Here is a 16,655-nt window from a genome sequence, read left to right as displayed (position 1 = left end):
AGAATAAGGCATAGCTACATGGATGTAAGCCCCATGAACTAAATTGGACTTAATGTTGAGCAAACATGCTTAGGATTGCACTCTTTTAACCCAAAGAGTGGGTGGGTGTGAAATCCATCTGTAGAACTTCAGAGGATTGACCGACTATTCCAGTCTAGGAAATTTCCTATGTCATCAATGTAAGAGTCAAGATGTTCATGCTCCTGTGTCAATTTGTGTAGCCAAGACTTAAAAGAAAACCAATGCAAAATGGGAGGCTTATATGTAAAAGAAACTAGGGAAGCATGCAGGTTATTTGAATGCAAAAATGAAGCAATTCAAAATGAAACATTATTACAGCAAAATGCACATGGTTTCACGCTTAATTCTTCCACAGAATTGTTCTACGAAACAATTCATATTCACCCAACTATTGGGTGCAGGCCAGCTATTTGGTATTAAAAACTAAAGGATATTTATGAATATTGTTGTCTAACCAGTGCTTGCTGCTAAATCACATCACATTGACAAGGTCATCACATGACCTTTAGTTTAATCTTTGATTTTTCACAAAAGGCAAAATGCAGAGTTCAATAGATTATTTCAAATGTTACTATTAGTGAAGTGTAAAAAACCCCCTCGTACTTACCAAAATTGAATCTGAGCGATAATTATGTGAATACTGCTGAGTGAAGAATTCTGTATTATGGTCCAGTCTGTTATGTCCTCCATACTCTGGTGCATCAGAATCCAGTGCAATTTTATACTTAAAGCAAATGTTAAGGACTTTTGTACCAAATATAGTCAGAATGACTTGAAAATATCAAATAGAATTGAAGCAAGTTGACTACAGAAAAAACTTTTCCTGTAATTTAACACCTACAAATTTCAACAGTTATTTGGCATATTTCTAAAATGAAGAATGCTATTGAGTTCCCAGAAAGGGAAGAAAGGCAGGAGTAGCAGAATTACATGTCAAAAATTTGTACACTTGTGCAGAAATCCAAACACAACAGCTGAGTGGCTAACTCATATAAACAGCAAAATAAACAAAACCAAATAAATAGCAAAGGAAACAAAAACATTGCAGTAGCTGGAGTCTACTATATCACCCTACCAAGCAGAGGATGTGAATAATGTTTTCCTGAAACAAATGTTTCAGCAAAGCATTTGACAAAGATCTCCAGATATTTTGGTTAGCAATATTATGCCAATTATTAACTGTCAGATTAATAAGTGGCATAGTATTAAGCTTTATTGCAGTTTCAAAAATCACAAAATGTTGAACCTCCTGATAGTTCAATGTGATAGTATCCACACTTTAGGAATATATCAGACACAGAATTCATTCATTCTTTCATTCAATCGATTCCTATACCGCCCTTCCAAAAATGGCTCATGACAGTTTACACAGAGAAATAACAAACAAATAAGAGGGATCCCTGTCCCCAAAGGGCTCACAATCTAAAAAGAAACACAAGAAAGACACCAGCAACAGTCACTGGAGGTACTGTGCTGTGGGTGGATAGGGCCAGTTACTCTCCCCCTGCTAAATAAGGAGAATCACCACGTTAAAAGGTGCCTCTTTGCCAAGTTAGCAGGAGTTGAGTAAATAACAGTTTTAAATTGCCAACATGAGCTGATCTTGTTTGCAAAAGGTTTTACTGACCTAAGAAAGCAACAAGTAATTTTTTAAAAAATGTATAGAGTGGAAAAACACATGTTTGAACAGTGTTCCAGAACGTCAGTCCTGAGCTAGGAGGGGAAAAAATTCTGATGGAGGCCTTCACTAATAGGGTTAGAGCAAAATGCTTGTTCTTTAGAGACAATTCAAAATGCTCTAAGGCTTCAGTGTTTGCTTATCCTTTTGATCAAGTGTGAGGATTGTGATGCTCAAAGAATTTCTATAATTTCTGACACAACTCCCTCTGCTGAAGCTTATGAACTTTATTGAAAAGTTACAGTTGTTCTTATTTGTGCAAAGTGTCAGTCAAAATATTTACAACTGATATATATAACACTTCAGAAACCAGAGATAGTCAATTACAAAACCTAATTTATGTGACACTGTTAAACAATTCCAACTGAGTACTCAGAAGAATATTGTTTGCCTCAAATTTCTTTACTTGCAGGACCAATCCAGGTCTTTTAAGGGAGAGCGTACCTGACATTTTAACACAAACTACAAACTTTGCTATTTTTGTTGCCGCTATTTTGTGACAATTGTACATTTTCAAGCAGCTTACTACAAACACGGAAGACATTTTACATGAGAAAATTCCAAATTGCGGTGTAGCACTCATCTTTGCTGATGTCAGCTGGCCATGCCACTATCCATGCAACTGTCCACTCAGCAATTATACACTTGCAAGGTCTTAGTTGCAGCATCTCCACCCATCCACCACTCTCCAGTGCCTGGAGACAAGAATGGGAACTTCTCTCGACCCCCATTGCCAAGCATTGGCCAGCAGCTGCAAGTCTGCAACATATCAGGGAAGTGGGATGGGGTGAACAAGAAGGTCAGAGAGGAAATGGGCAGGACCTGCCATCTTTTCTGCCAGTTTAGGATCTGGCAATCCCACACTTAACAGGATTGATTGATTTAAATCAAAGCAATATAAATTCAGTGATTTAAATCACAAACAACATTTATTTGTTTGCAAATAAATAGAGCTTTTGTACAACTGAGGAACATAACAATCCAAAAACTTTGGACAGATCATCCACATGCCTTTTGCACCAGTAAAACCAGCTGCTTTCCCTCTCAACAGCAATAGATCTTGGACCCAAAGCAGAAGTTTGAAGTGGAGAAAGGGGTGAAGGGGCAGCAGCAGAAGCATCTAAAAGCAGAAAATCTGAAGCATCTGTGCCACATGATAATATACTCAGTTCTTGACCTCCATGCCCAAACAGGTTTCCATAATCAGCCACGCTATCTGCGTGCTTGACCAGCCAAAGCTTTCACAGCATCACACAGCCAAATTGCTACAACTGCTAATATGAGCTGACTTACGCTGTGCAATGAACAAAGTGGTGCACATGCAAGAAGTTCATACAGCTGCATGGATACTAAACTCTAGGCCTGCTGATATAAGCACTGTGTTTGCACAACAATGATAGCGGGGCAGGAATCTACTTCAGTACAACCCCAAGCTAGAATGCAGCGGCTTGATCTTCTTTACATCATTCCCTGCAATAGATATGGATTGAGGAAGAGATTTCTGAGTAGGAGGCACATCAGCGGTTGTGAAGTACACTCTGTTGTGACAACACAATCAGCTCTCAACTTAGTAAAACAAGCTAGCAGAACATCCTTGTACTAGCACATTTGTGTAAACATACAGTTACTCTCGTCAGCCAGAGTTTCTACTAGAACACAGAGAAAGAATAATAAGGGAGGAGGAAGCCTTAGAAGGAGCTAATTCTCCACTTATTATCTTCTTTCATTGTGCAAACTGCTGAAGTTTACTTATTTTTGCTATTGGATAAACATCCAGGAGTAACACTAAATGCTGGTAAGTTTGGTGTAGCTGCATGTAGGATATGCGGGGAGACCTGACAGAGGTCTACAAAATCATGCATGGTCTGGAGAATTTGGAGAGAGAGAAATTCTTTTCCCTCTCACATAACACTAGAACCAGGGGTCACTCCATGAAATTGATTGCCAGGAGGTCTAGGACCAACAAACGGAAGTACTTTTTCACACAACGCGTGATCCACTTGTGGAACTCTCTGCCACAGGAAGTAGTGACAGCCAACAACCTGGATGGCTTTAAGAGGGGTTTGGATAACTTCATGGAGGAGAGGTCCATCAATGGCTACTAGTCTGAGGGCTGTGGGCCACCTCTAGTCTCAAAAGGCAGGATGGCTCTGAGAACCAGTTGCAGGGGAGAAATGGAAGGAGAGAGGGCACGCCCTCAACTCCTGCTTGTGGCTTCCAGCAGCATCTGGTGGGCCACTGTGAGAAACAGGATGCTGGACTAGATGGGCCTTGGGCCTGATCCAGCAGGGCTGTTCTTATGTTCTTATATGCCAAGAATTGATTCAATCTATAAATGAATTTTCAACAGTTTTAAACCTATGATTGGAAGCTATTGTGTTTTCTTTTTGGTCAATGACCACAATAAACTTTGATTAATTGATTGAAGGTGGGGAAGAGCATACATGCACAATTACAGGTCCCTCAAACCTTCTGTACTTTTCTAGCAAAGATAAACGAATGTGCATCACCATACATATACGGTGGAATTTAGCCAAGCATCACACTAGAACTGACATAGAAACAAAAATCAGAGCTTGAAACTGACACAATTTCTTTGGCTAGTAATGATGATTCTGGCTGGGTCTCACTACAAAAGAGGATGCATCCCATCCTTGTTTCACTGCAATTGTTAGTATTCATGCTTTGATGCTCTAGCAAACATCGAGATGCTTAGATAATGTATTTGTCTTTCACACTAAGAGAGAGAAAATACAAAATACTGTTTGTATCCTTGTCATCTTTAGTTCTCCTTTGTTAACTTGTTTTTGTTTCTTACTTACACTACTTTAAGCACGTGATAAAACTGGCTCTTACCTATGAACAACCTTCTTTAGGAAGAGCTATGTCACCTAATGGTGCAGCCATTAGGGAAGTAACTTACCCAGGGAGCAAGAGGATGCTTTTTCAAATCCCCGCTGGTATGGTTCCCAGACTATGGGAAACACCTTTATCAGGCAGCAGTGATATAGGAAGATGCTAAAAGATATCATCTCATACTGCATGGGAGATGGCAATGGTAAACCCCTCCTGTGCATTCTACCAAGGAGAACCACAGGGCTCTGTGGTCACCAGGTCAACACTGACTTGAAGGCACAACTTTGCCTTTAATATAACAATAAAGCAATTAGGTCTCCAAAATGCCACAGCACTGTGTCCCTTTGAAATATGCAATGCAGCAGCAATGCAACACACCATGTGAGTCCAAATTGTGCAAGGATCCAGTACACACAGAGAGTTTCATAAGGACTGAGGTGTCTTGGGAACTTGATTTTGGTTACACTTGGAAAGCATGCCCATATATTGAAGATAATAGGAACACTCTCGGTCTTGCAGAACTCAGTATCTGCACCAGATTTTCTGTGAGCATCCTGGAGCCACCAGGCTACAAAAGACAATGTATGCTTTCTACAAGGTCATATACATGGGTTTACACTGCGGCTGTCTTATTAACAGTCTTTAAATGTCCTTTATATTGTTTTTTTCTATCATGCCACATTCCAAGAGTAGAAAAACAGAAACACTGCACAGTCCTGCAATGTGACACGGCATTTCTTTTATAAATATGTCTAAGTGGTCCCTTGTTTTACTGTCAGAGAGATCTAAACAAAACAAATTCAGTTGCTTTCCTCCTGCCTTTTTAAACTCAGTAGCAACAAATGCTTCTACTATGTCACTGTAGTTTATGAATGTAGGGGAAATGTCTCCCTCTGGCATTTCTTGCTTAGCTTCTGTAATCTACAGTATATGTTAAATTTAATAATTTATCATTGTTGCTGAAGGCTCTGACATCTTTAATGATTGCTTTAAATTTACTTACCAGCAAATGAAATGTTTATAGCTTTGCTAATTTTAAGGGGGGGGGGGGAGAGATTATTTCTGCCTAACCAAAGGCATGAAAATAATTCTATCAATGCTTTTCAGCATAAAATAAACATAATACCTCCCACTTCACACATTTCCTCATTTGCTGTAACAAAAATTACTTATGAACTTTTAGAGTTGTTTTTCAAACAGAGATTTTGAGAAGGAAGTTTAAAAAGATTATTTGACTTACATTTGAAATGGCCAAAATTGATCCCAAATATGCCCACCATGGGTTCAATTGCATTGGTTTTTTGAATATATCTAAAAAGAAATCTTTCATATTGCCAAGAAGCAATTCTCATATCCCCACATGGAAGTCACTGGAAAAGCTTCTGCCTAGCAAGGTCTCCATGTTAGAGGGAGGAAGCTAGTCTTTTGCTAGCTTATGGTAGCTCACCGTGGCAAGAGAGCTGGTCTTGTGGTAGCAAGCATAACTTATCCCATTTGCTTAGCAGGGCCCACCCTGGTTGCATATGAATCGGAGACTACAACTGTGAGCACTGTAAGATATTCCCTTTAAGGGATGGAACAACTCTGGGAAGAGCATCTGCATGCTTGCATGCAGAAGGTTACAAGTTCCCTACCTTCATCTCCAAGGTAGGGTTCCAATAGACTACTGACTGCAACCTTGGAGAATCCGCTTGGTAGACAATACTGAGCTAGATGACAAGGTATAAGGCAGCTTCCTTTGTTCCAGAGCAGCAGCTGCTGGAAACAGGTGCTACTGATGTGGAAAGATATATGGCTCTCAGGCATTTCAGCCAGCACATGAACCATTGCTACAAGAAGTATTTCCAGAAGAGTGGGGTGGGGAGCTAATATGAGAACTGGCTTTCATTAACATTTGATTTGAGTGACAAAAAGAGTCAACCAATGGAAAATGACAAAGGGGGTTTCTGGGAAATAATTCTTTCTTAACATACCACAAAGTCTCTCTCTTCCTACCAATCAGCTTGCAGCAGTATGGAAAAGGGAGGGAGATGATGAAACAGATGGGGACTAGAGTCCATCCAGTTGCTGGAAATTCACACAGCAAGGTGAAAGTTGTTGACATGGCTTAGATGGAACTTATCAAACACTGCACTGGAGTATATTCACATAGAATTATGTCACTTATGGGATGTGTAGTCAACTCTTCAGGTATAACTGGCTAACAGAATATTTAATATATGAAAAATTAAAATACAATGATCAAATACTTAAAATATAAGAACAGTTGAGAAAGCAAGAGCCATCAGATAGGAGCAGATCTAAAATGTCTAGACCTTTAAAAGATAGTTGCCTGGTTCCAAAAGCACATCCAAATCAGCTCCTGGCAAGCCAGTAACCAGCCTCAATTTTGTGGGTGGGGGGGGCATTGCAGAAGTCAGGGGAGGAAGGTTATAAAATGTTCAGTGAAAACAGTCAGTGAGGCTGGAGAGGAAAGAGAATTTTTTGGTGAGGCAGGTACACACCATGCCACCTGGCTATGGACCTGGCTCCTGACAAATGGGTTCAGAATGACTGGGGTTCCACAGCTTTGAAACACCCGATCTTTGTTGTTGCCCATCTCAACACAACAGAGAGTGTCTGCTCTGCAGGTCAGAGGCGTAACTAGGGAAAATGGCGCCCGGGGCAAGCACTGAAATGGCGCCCCCCCCACTGCGCCCCCCATCGCCCCCCCAACATACTACATTATACTTAGGTTTTTCCTCACAAGCGCCCGCCGCCGCCGCCAAGCCAGGCCACTGACTGGCCGCCAGGTGCCAGAAAAGCAATGGGGGGGCGCAGGCAGCGTGGAAGGGACTGCTCGTGGGGAAGGGGGCACTGACACGCTCCCTTGACTGCTGCAGCGCTGCTGCACTGAGCAGGAAACATTTGTATTAACAAAAATTTAAATTTTTTTAAAAAAATTGGTCATGGCGGCGCCCCCCATGTGACCAGAAAAGATGGCGCCCGGGGCACGTGCCCCCCCTGCCCCCCCTATAGTTACGCCTCTGCTGCAGGTTTAGTAAGTATGTTCTACTAGCTTGGACAAATGTGCATTCTCCCAAATGGCTAGAGTATTCAGAACCAAAAACGAACAAGGATGCAGTTTGGGAGCAGTTCTTGATCCCTCTGTCTCTCTCTGGTTTCTCAGACTGATGCAATGACCAGGAATGTTTCTTATCAGTTTTGAATGATATACATCTGGTTTGGCATTCTGGAAGAGACTGACCTCAAAACAACAGTGCATGTGCTGGTAACCGCTAGGCTTGATTCTTGCAATGCACTCTGCATAGTGCTGTTTCTGTACACAATCCAGAAACTTCAGCTAATGCAAAAACATGGCAGCCAGGTTGGTCTCTGAAACAAACTCAGAGATCACATCAGTTAAAAAAATTACACTGGCTGCTGCTATGTTTCCAGGCAAAATACAAAGTGCTGGTAGTTACCCATAAAGCTCTAAACAGCGTAGGCCCCATATATGTAAGAGGGTATATCTGTATTCACTTGATCTCTGAAGTTCTCTGGACAGGTCTATCTATGGCTACTGCTGATTCGGCTAGTGACCACTCATAGCTGGCTTCTTTGTAGCTACTCTTGAGCTCTAGAACATACTCTCATTGAGATGTGGGCTCTTACTTTTTTGTCAGCTTTAAAGAGGGCCTTAAAAATGCACTTCTTTAGTCGGGCATTTGGCTGCATAACGGTTTGTTTTAACAGTTAATTGTATTTTAATTGTACATATTGTTTCAATTTGTGCACCACCTAGAGACTGATGTATGTGCAGTAAAAGAAATGTAATAATAAATTCTAAAAAAACAATATTACATGGCAAAAATTATATTAAGACACCCTCAGATTTTCTGCTTCTGCTGCCAATATTCACTGAATGGAAATCTGGTCATTATCTACTGTATTACTTAATTAATATCCTTTAATGATGTTTTAAAGCATTTTTTAAAAATCTTATGTGTGCTTAATGACACATAAAGCATCATTAGGCAAATTCAGACCATATATGAAGTGCAAAATTAGTATTTTATAATCAACTTCTCACATAGCAGAAATGATAATTATTATTTATAAAGAAGATGCTATGGCACAATTGACAACTTTTGTTTAAGAAAGGCTCCTGAGAACTCATGTCCAACGGCTGAAAAAATGCTGCAAGCCAACATTGATCAAATATTCATGGAGAAACTGTTAGTTTCCATACTTTCTGGTTTCAGTTATATAGACATTCATCAGAGTCTTGAAAAGGAAACTTGTCTTGTATCACACATAAAACAGTCTCCCAATAAAATTTTAAGTGATCATAACTGTTTAATAGGCACCCTTTCCTAAGCCAAGCTACTTCTGATATTCCACATGATATATACTGCAAAAGGATACTCCAGTACCTTGCCGCTTAAAACATAATATGTGATCCATTAACAACCACACATCCAGTAACAAAGCAAGAGATAAGAAGACAATTAAGAAGCTTCATTTCATTTCTGGGATCTCTAGACTGATACTGAACTCATGCCACACTGAGGTTGTAAGAAAGGCTGTGCCAACTATTGTGCAAGTCAAAAAGCTAAGAATGGAAGAACAAGTTACCATTATAAAAATAACATGGGAGGAAAGCTGAGATATACTTCTCTGAGGGAACACAGGATGCCTCCTTGTTTTAAGGAGTATTATTAAACCTTGTTTGAAGAAACCTGCATTGAACCCCTCGGAGTTGGTAATTACAGAACCTTTTCTAATCTTCCATGGTTGGGCAAGGTGATTGAGCAGGTAGTGACCTCTCAGCTCCAGGCAGTTTGGGATGATATGAATTATCTAGACCCATTCAAAACTGGCTTTTGGGTGGGCTATGGGGATGAGACTGCCTTGGTCACCTAATTGATAATCTCCAGTTGGCTATCCAGAGGGGGACTGTGACTTTGTTGAATCTTTTGGATCTCTCAGAGGCTTTCAATACCATTGACCGTGGTATCCTTCTGGGTTTCATGGGGGAGGTGGAATTGGGTGGCACTGTTTTACAGTGGTTCTGTTTCTACCTTTCTGGCAGATTCCAGATTGAATCGCTTGGAGACTGTTGCTCTGCAAAGCAAGAACTAAAACTCACAAAGTTCCATACTGTCTCCAATGCTCTAACATCTACATGAAACCGCTGAGAGGCAATCAGGAGATATGGTGGAGGGCGTTATCAATTTGCTGATGACACCCAGATTTATTTCTCCATACTAACTTCATCAGGAAATGGCATAACTTCCCTAAATGCCTGCCTGGAGGCAGTAATGGGTAATGGATGAGGGATAACAAACTGAAATTGAATCCAAAGAAGATGGAGGTACTGATGTGGGGAGTCAGGACCCAAGAGATATTTTAGACCTGCCTGTTTTGGATGGGGTCCTCCCCCTGAAAAATCAGGTTCATAGTCTGGGACTGCTCCTGGATCCCAAACTCTCTCTGGTTTCTCAGGTTGAGGCAGTGGCCAGGAGCACTTTTTATCAGCTTCGGCTCTTACGTCAGCAATGCCCATTTCTGGACGTACATGACATTAAAACAGTGGTGCTTATGCTGGTAACCTCTAGGCTTGACTACTTTAATGCACTCTACATGGGGCTGCTTTGTATGTAGGCCAGAAACTAGAATTGGTATAGAATGCGTCAGCCAGACTAGTTTGGGGGACAACCCAAAGGGCCCATATAACACAGATTTTAAAACAATTGCAATGGCTGCTGATATGTTTCTGGGTGAAATACAAAGTGCTGGTTATTACTTCCCTGCCACAGCCCACCATCACCTCAGAGATCTCTCCACCCTCACTGGAGCTGCACTCCTACTTCTCCTCCTCCATCTGGTTTCTTCAATCCCCCTCACCTCACTTGGTCAATCCTCTGTCTCATCATCATCATTTCAGTTTCTATACCGCCCTTCCAAAAATGGCTCAGGGCAGTTTACATAGAGAAATAACAAACAAATAAGATGGAATGCTGTCCCCAGAGGGCTCACATTCTAAAAAGAAACGTAGGACAGACACCAGCAACAGTCACTGGAAGTACTGTGCTGGGGGTAGATAGGGCCATCCCCTATCCCAGGCCTGCACAACTCAGATGACCTGGTGGGCCAAAACTGACCGTGACTTGGCTCATGGGGGCCAAGGTCAATTTTTAGGGTGCTGATTATTAGAGTAACACTTAATATCAAACAATTAATTAAATCAAAATCAAAGTTAAATTAATTAAAATGAATTTAATCAAAACTAAACTTTTGAAGTTCTGGCAGGCCAAGATTAATTTAAATTAATATAAAATAAACTGAATTAAAATTCACTCTAATAATATAAATACCATACAATCTGTACAAAATACATAATAAAATGCATTGTCCTTCCTTTCCACCTCTGCCAAATCATCACACTGAACGTGGAACACTTTTAAGGGAAAAAAAAATATGAGAAGCTCTTCACATAATTTTGGATAAGAAGGGAGAAGGGTAAAGAAAGATGGAAGGATGGGGCAGGAGAGAGATGCACAGGCAAGGGTTCGCTGAGCAGTAGGAAAGACCATCGCTACACAGGCCCTGAGTCACTATGAGAACCGCCGCCGGCGCTACCGGGGGGAGGGGAGGGGAGAAGGACCACCACCGGCTCACAGTCCCCCCTCAGCCATCCCCTGGCCGCATGGCAGAAGAAATTCAAAGAAGAATTAATCTTTCCTCGGCCTCCTCTTTGCCCACCTGCCACGCCTTCTCGGCGCCTTGCTCACCACCTCTTCCTCTCCCCGCTGCTGTTTCTCCGCCTGCCTGCTTGTCTGTCCCGCTGCCCCCTCTTGCTGGCATGGCCCATTTGTTGTCGCCTTTCCGGGCTGCTGACACCGAGAGCCCGTCCGGCTTGCTGGCAGATGACTCCACGAGGCTTCCTCCCATGGCTTCTTCCTTCCCTGCCTGGCCTCTGGCATGGGTCACTGCCGCACGCCGCCATTTTATTCCCCCGTTTCCCCCTGGAAGCAGCTATTGAAGTCTCACCTCTCGTGGGATTTCCTGCCCTTCTTGCAAGATTTCCACCATACATTTAGAATGGCACGTCTTTGAGAAATAAATACAGAGGTTCAGGTCAGAAGGGAGGGAGGTGGGTGGACAGGTGAGGGACAAGCAGAATGGCCCCACAGGCCAAGAAAAAAGGCCTTGAGGGCTGCATGTGGCCCACGGGCTGTATGTTGTGCAGTCCTGCCCTATCCCCTTTACTCCATCCTCCTCACCCTTCTTCGATGTGGCTGCAGTGTTGCTGGCGCCTGTTGGCCAAGTGGCAACCTCCTATCCTCAGAGACTTTCCCACCCTCACCTGAGCACCACACCTGCTTCTCTCCACAGGAGCGGCAGCGGTTGACTGGGGCCTTCCTTGCAACCGCCACTGCCATGGCTGCTCATTCCCCTCAGGCCACTGACAGGCCCAGGCTCATCCTTGCCTGCCTGCCTCCGCCAGTGGCTTTGGTAGCAGTGGTTGTCTGGGCCTTTCCTTGCTGTTGCCACTGCTGCCATGGCCGCTCATTCCCCTCAGGCTGCTGACAGGCTGAGGCCCATCCCTCCTTTTTCTCTCTCCACTCGCTCTTCCCCTGTCTTTCTTCTCTTCCCTCTCACTCTCTCTCTCCCTTCCTAAGTTAACAGATCTTGTTCATCCTGTTTCCTCATCTAATTCACACAACGGCAGCCTCCTTCTCTTGAAGGGGCTCTTTCCTCCCTTACGACCCCTCTCTTCTCAGACCCCTGCCCTCTATCTATCTATCTATCTTCCTCTCCTCTACAATCAAGAACATCTTCTGACCAGTAACAGTTGCATTCCAACTGACCTTAACCATCACAGGCTCCTCTTCCCTATCTGCATATGGAATCCCCACTGCCCAATCACCATGGCATCACAGGCTCCGTATCTGCATATGGAATCCCCACTTCCCAATCACCATGGTGCTACGGCTCTCACAGCCTCCTTCACATCTGCATATGGAATCTCCACTGCCCAATCACCACTGTACTTCTGCTCATGAACTCTTGCGAGAGCTGCCACGCGTGGGATTAGCCACAGGTACGCCTTAGTGAATTCTATATATAGATTATATTTATATTTCACATTTTTGCATGGAGTCAGGGGATGGAAGATTCCCAAACAATATCCTTCTAAACCTGCTTATCTTCAGCAAGCATGTTTTTGTACCATAATCCTGGAAATAGAGCATTAATTAATTAATTAATTGATTGATTATGTCCCGCCCCTCCAGTACACTACTGCTTGGGGCGGCTCACAACAATAAAATAGATACAATGTAAAATAAAAAATATATAATTAACCAAATTAAGTAAACAAGTTAAAAGTCAAACTAAAACCAGAACCAGAATTAACTACAACCAAAAACCAGCATAACTCTGTGTTCTAATCTAAAATAATGCCCTAACCAGAAAGCTGGGTTGGTTGTGATACATTTGAGGGGTCTCCATAGAAAATTAGCAAGTGCAACAAATTCTTATCGGATATCACATTCAAAAAGATGTTGAAGAAATTAAAAATGTATTGTGAATACATGTTGGAGACACTCATTTTCTTGTATGCTTTCGTTTATTTACAATGTTCAATTAATATTTTCCTTTAAAACATACAGAGGATCTGAAAACAAATCTATCTTCACCATTAAATCAAAAGCAGAATATGCAGATTATCAACAACAGTAACTCCTCTGCCACAGCTAATCAGCTGACCAACAGTAACACCTGCCTTCAACTTATCCATATTAAGAATTCAATTTTTTTGCTTCAAGGTGTATGTACCTCATAAAAAACTTCTAAAGCAGCATCATGTATGAATAAAAATTGAAATGTTAGCATTAAACTGCCACTCCTCATTGCAGTAAGCACCTAATGCAACAGCGAGGAAGGTACTTGCCTAGGGAGCAAGAGGTTGCCGGTTCCAATCCCTACTGGTATGTTTCCCAGACTATGGGAAACACCTATATTGGGCAGCAGCGATATAGGAAGATGCTGAAAGGCATCATCTCATACTGCATAGGAGATGGCAATGGTAAACCCCTCCTGTATTCTATCAAAGAAATCCACATGGCTCTGTGATCACCAGGAGTAGACACCGACTCGACAGCACAACTTCTCATTGCAGTGTTGAAGGAAACACTTACCAGGAATTGTTGCTCTTTAAGCAGTCTTCTACTCGGGAAATGGTACAAAAATACTGTCAAAAGTTGGAGGCACATTCACACCTTGTACCTCACAGAAGATTCCAGAGGCTGGTCTTGTCATAGCCAAGACTGCTCAGAAGCTTTGAAAAATTAGTAAATAGCATGCCACGGTGAGCTCACATTTCTGAAAATCTAGATTTCACACTTACATCTTTTAAAGAAGCACTTTTCAATATCAAGTAGAACTATTCTCATTCAGTGACATTAACTTTAACAGATGAAGCACCTTGATGGAACTTGGCATTTGGCTGATCCTAAATTAAATTCTTTGTCTTCATTTTATATAGAGCTTGAATTCTAATAACCAGGGACAGTTACATAACTGCACTTCAAAGCAGAGAGCAAATCAAGCAGCTACAAAGAAACATCTTTGCCTTGGGCAATCACACTCCAGTGACTCATTCAAGTGACCTTATTTGCTCATTAGAAGCTCTAGGTGCAGGTTGCAAATGTCAGGGAGCTTAAATTTACATCTTTAAGAAGTACAGCTACCTGAATTTTAATGCTAATTTTCGTGAGATTTCAGGCCATATGTAGCTTTATTTACTTAGCCATCCAGTTGACATACTCCTCCATTCGAACATGAATCTGCATTAGCAGGCCTTCAGACTAGCTATTAAATTGTTTTGATGGTGTATACAAAATGTCAAAGTAGAAGGCTTGTAACTGAACTAGCTATTCCCCCCCCCCCCCACCTCCCGGAACCTTACAATTCAACATACCTTGAATTGTAACAATTGAACTCTACAATTCAACATTTTAGACATGAATGAACAACAACAATTGCACTATTATGCACACTTACAGGCAATACTTTGTTAGAGGTAATCTGCGGGAGGGTTGGTCAGGATAGGAATTTCTTACTTGTGAATTTGTTTTCTAGTAGTAGGTTAATAGCAATTTCTCCAATCCAGGACTGATTATTAAGCTTCCCTGAGTGCGTACACTCCCATACATGTGTGTCTGACACTGGCTGCAGTTTTTCCCTCCTGGCTTAGGTGGGATTCTTCTGGTCCTTCTTCTAGTAACACATGCAAAGAGTGTAGAGAAGGCATCATGGAGACAGCAAGCTATGGGAAAGTCTCCAGCCTTCCTAATGACAGGCCTTTACAGATCAGTTTAAAATGTCACCTAATTTGATTAAGGATGCTCTCTTTAAAAGGAGCATTTCCAAATCAGATGCAGGTAGTAGATAAGACATACACTTTTGTTTTCATTATATTGGCAACAGGATATGTTGGCCAAGATGGACAAATGCAGTATAATATCTAGGTTGAAGTCTCTTCAAAGAGTTTAACTTACTCTAAAATGCAGAGTTTTTCATAGCTCTTCACCTGTGCTCAGCCTCTGCTGATAATCTGCAGCTACTTCCTACTGTCTAAATAAAGATATGAGCTAACAGTCATGTGGCTGCCTACAGATCTCTTTCCAGGAGAAGGCTTCCATAATAGTATGGAGGCAACTGTTCCTAACTAATTGAGCCAAGCCATGTATGATTCCTTCCATACTTGGGATGTGAACCAACTTCAGGGTACATATCTCAAAATCTATTGAATTTTAAAGGGGGGAAGGCTTTCTTTTGCAATCCAAGAGGTCCTGGCAAAATAAAACTTTAAAAGTTACTGCAATTTCCTGGAGTGATGGAACCTGGGGGAGCAAGGTCAGGAAACCAGTGACACTCCTCAGTGGTTCGGCCACTGCATATACTCTTGGGAAATTTGGGGAAATCTTTTTTGCCATAAGCTTTCTGAATCCTTATCATGTGAAACTTCCTAAGAAAGTGTGTGTGTGCATGCACTTCCCAGGGTGCCCTGTGTCACTTCTTCCCAAAGCTCCCGAGAATCAGTGGTGGGTGGGCTGTTAAATACCTAAAGCACTTAAACCATATTCTGCTGCATCCTGGTAGTAGTGGTGGGGGCGACAGGGATTTCTCACGTAGAGAATCTCAGTTCACCAAAGCACACAGTCCTAACACATAGAAGATACACACACAAACATACACACACACACACACTTTACTTGCTGTTTTCTCAGCAGTTCCCCGCTATTTAAAATGTTTCTTGTCTCTGGCAATGGGAGCTTCTGTAGCAAAATAGCAACAAAGCTCAGGCTATTCACTGCTCTCTCATTTTTTCAAGCCCCCTTCTTTGGATCCCAACCAATGCGTATTTTGCTTTGGTTTCTCCATGACAAGATCCATTTTCTTTCTCTTGATGTTAAAAGGAATCTTGTACTTTCTGTAAGCAATTATTTGTGTTGAGCATGCCTGATGCATTTTCACTTCATTAAATCCTAATCTGATTTCCACTGAGTCAAAATAAATGTGGAGAGCATACAAAAAACAGTAGCAAATACTACCACTGGGTGTATCTCTCAAACAAATTTCCTAATAACATTTGCTTGAATAAGAATTTAATTTTGCTTTGACTAAGCTTATGTTCAGTTCACAACACTAAACTGCATGGATGCCCTGGATGAAATAACAATGGAACACATATACTGAAAGCTACCACAACATTCTATTAGCAATCAAAACATAAAAATAGGAGTGATGGGTTTTGCCTCAAAAACAGTACAGTGCCGAAGCATAGTCAAAATAATGTGATCAACTTGGATTGTACTGGTACTTATCAATGTCATTTTCAAAATGGGTGGCAAAAAGAACTTACATGTAGAGAAAAATATCAGTATATTCAAATAACATATTTTCTTTCCATATAAAGATATAAAATGGGTTAAAATTGGCTTTAATTTCCAGATTATGGAATTGATGTCCATAATTTTAAGTAGAGTGGGGGAAGAATCAGTCTATAGAAGACTTACAGTGCAGTTTCTTTTAGAAAAGTGATGTT

General features: G+C 41.6%; 1 protein-coding gene across 4 annotated transcripts in view; it reads right to left on the bottom strand.

The window, feature by feature from the left end:
* The window catches only part of GBE1 (1,4-alpha-glucan branching enzyme 1), a 244,734-nt gene that overhangs the window by 17,215 nt on the left and 210,864 nt on the right, over positions 1-16,655 (bottom strand). For 3 of the 4 annotated variants that reach the window (XM_053309154.1, XM_053309156.1, XM_053309155.1), the window contains one exon: positions 629-748. The exons of the other annotated variant lie outside the window; for it this stretch is intronic. In XM_053309154.1, the coding sequence (XP_053165129.1) occupies positions 629-748 (120 nt within the window). The remainder of the gene's footprint in view (positions 1-628; positions 749-16,655) is intronic. 4 annotated transcript variants of the gene reach the window in all.

The sequence above is a fragment of the Hemicordylus capensis genome, chromosome 3 (assembly GCF_027244095.1).
Source record: "Hemicordylus capensis ecotype Gifberg chromosome 3, rHemCap1.1.pri, whole genome shotgun sequence".
Classification (NCBI taxonomy): Eukaryota; Metazoa; Chordata; class Lepidosauria; order Squamata; family Cordylidae; genus Hemicordylus; species Hemicordylus capensis.
Note: the sequence above shows the minus strand (reverse complement) of the source record. Positions and strands in the feature narration are given on the sequence as shown.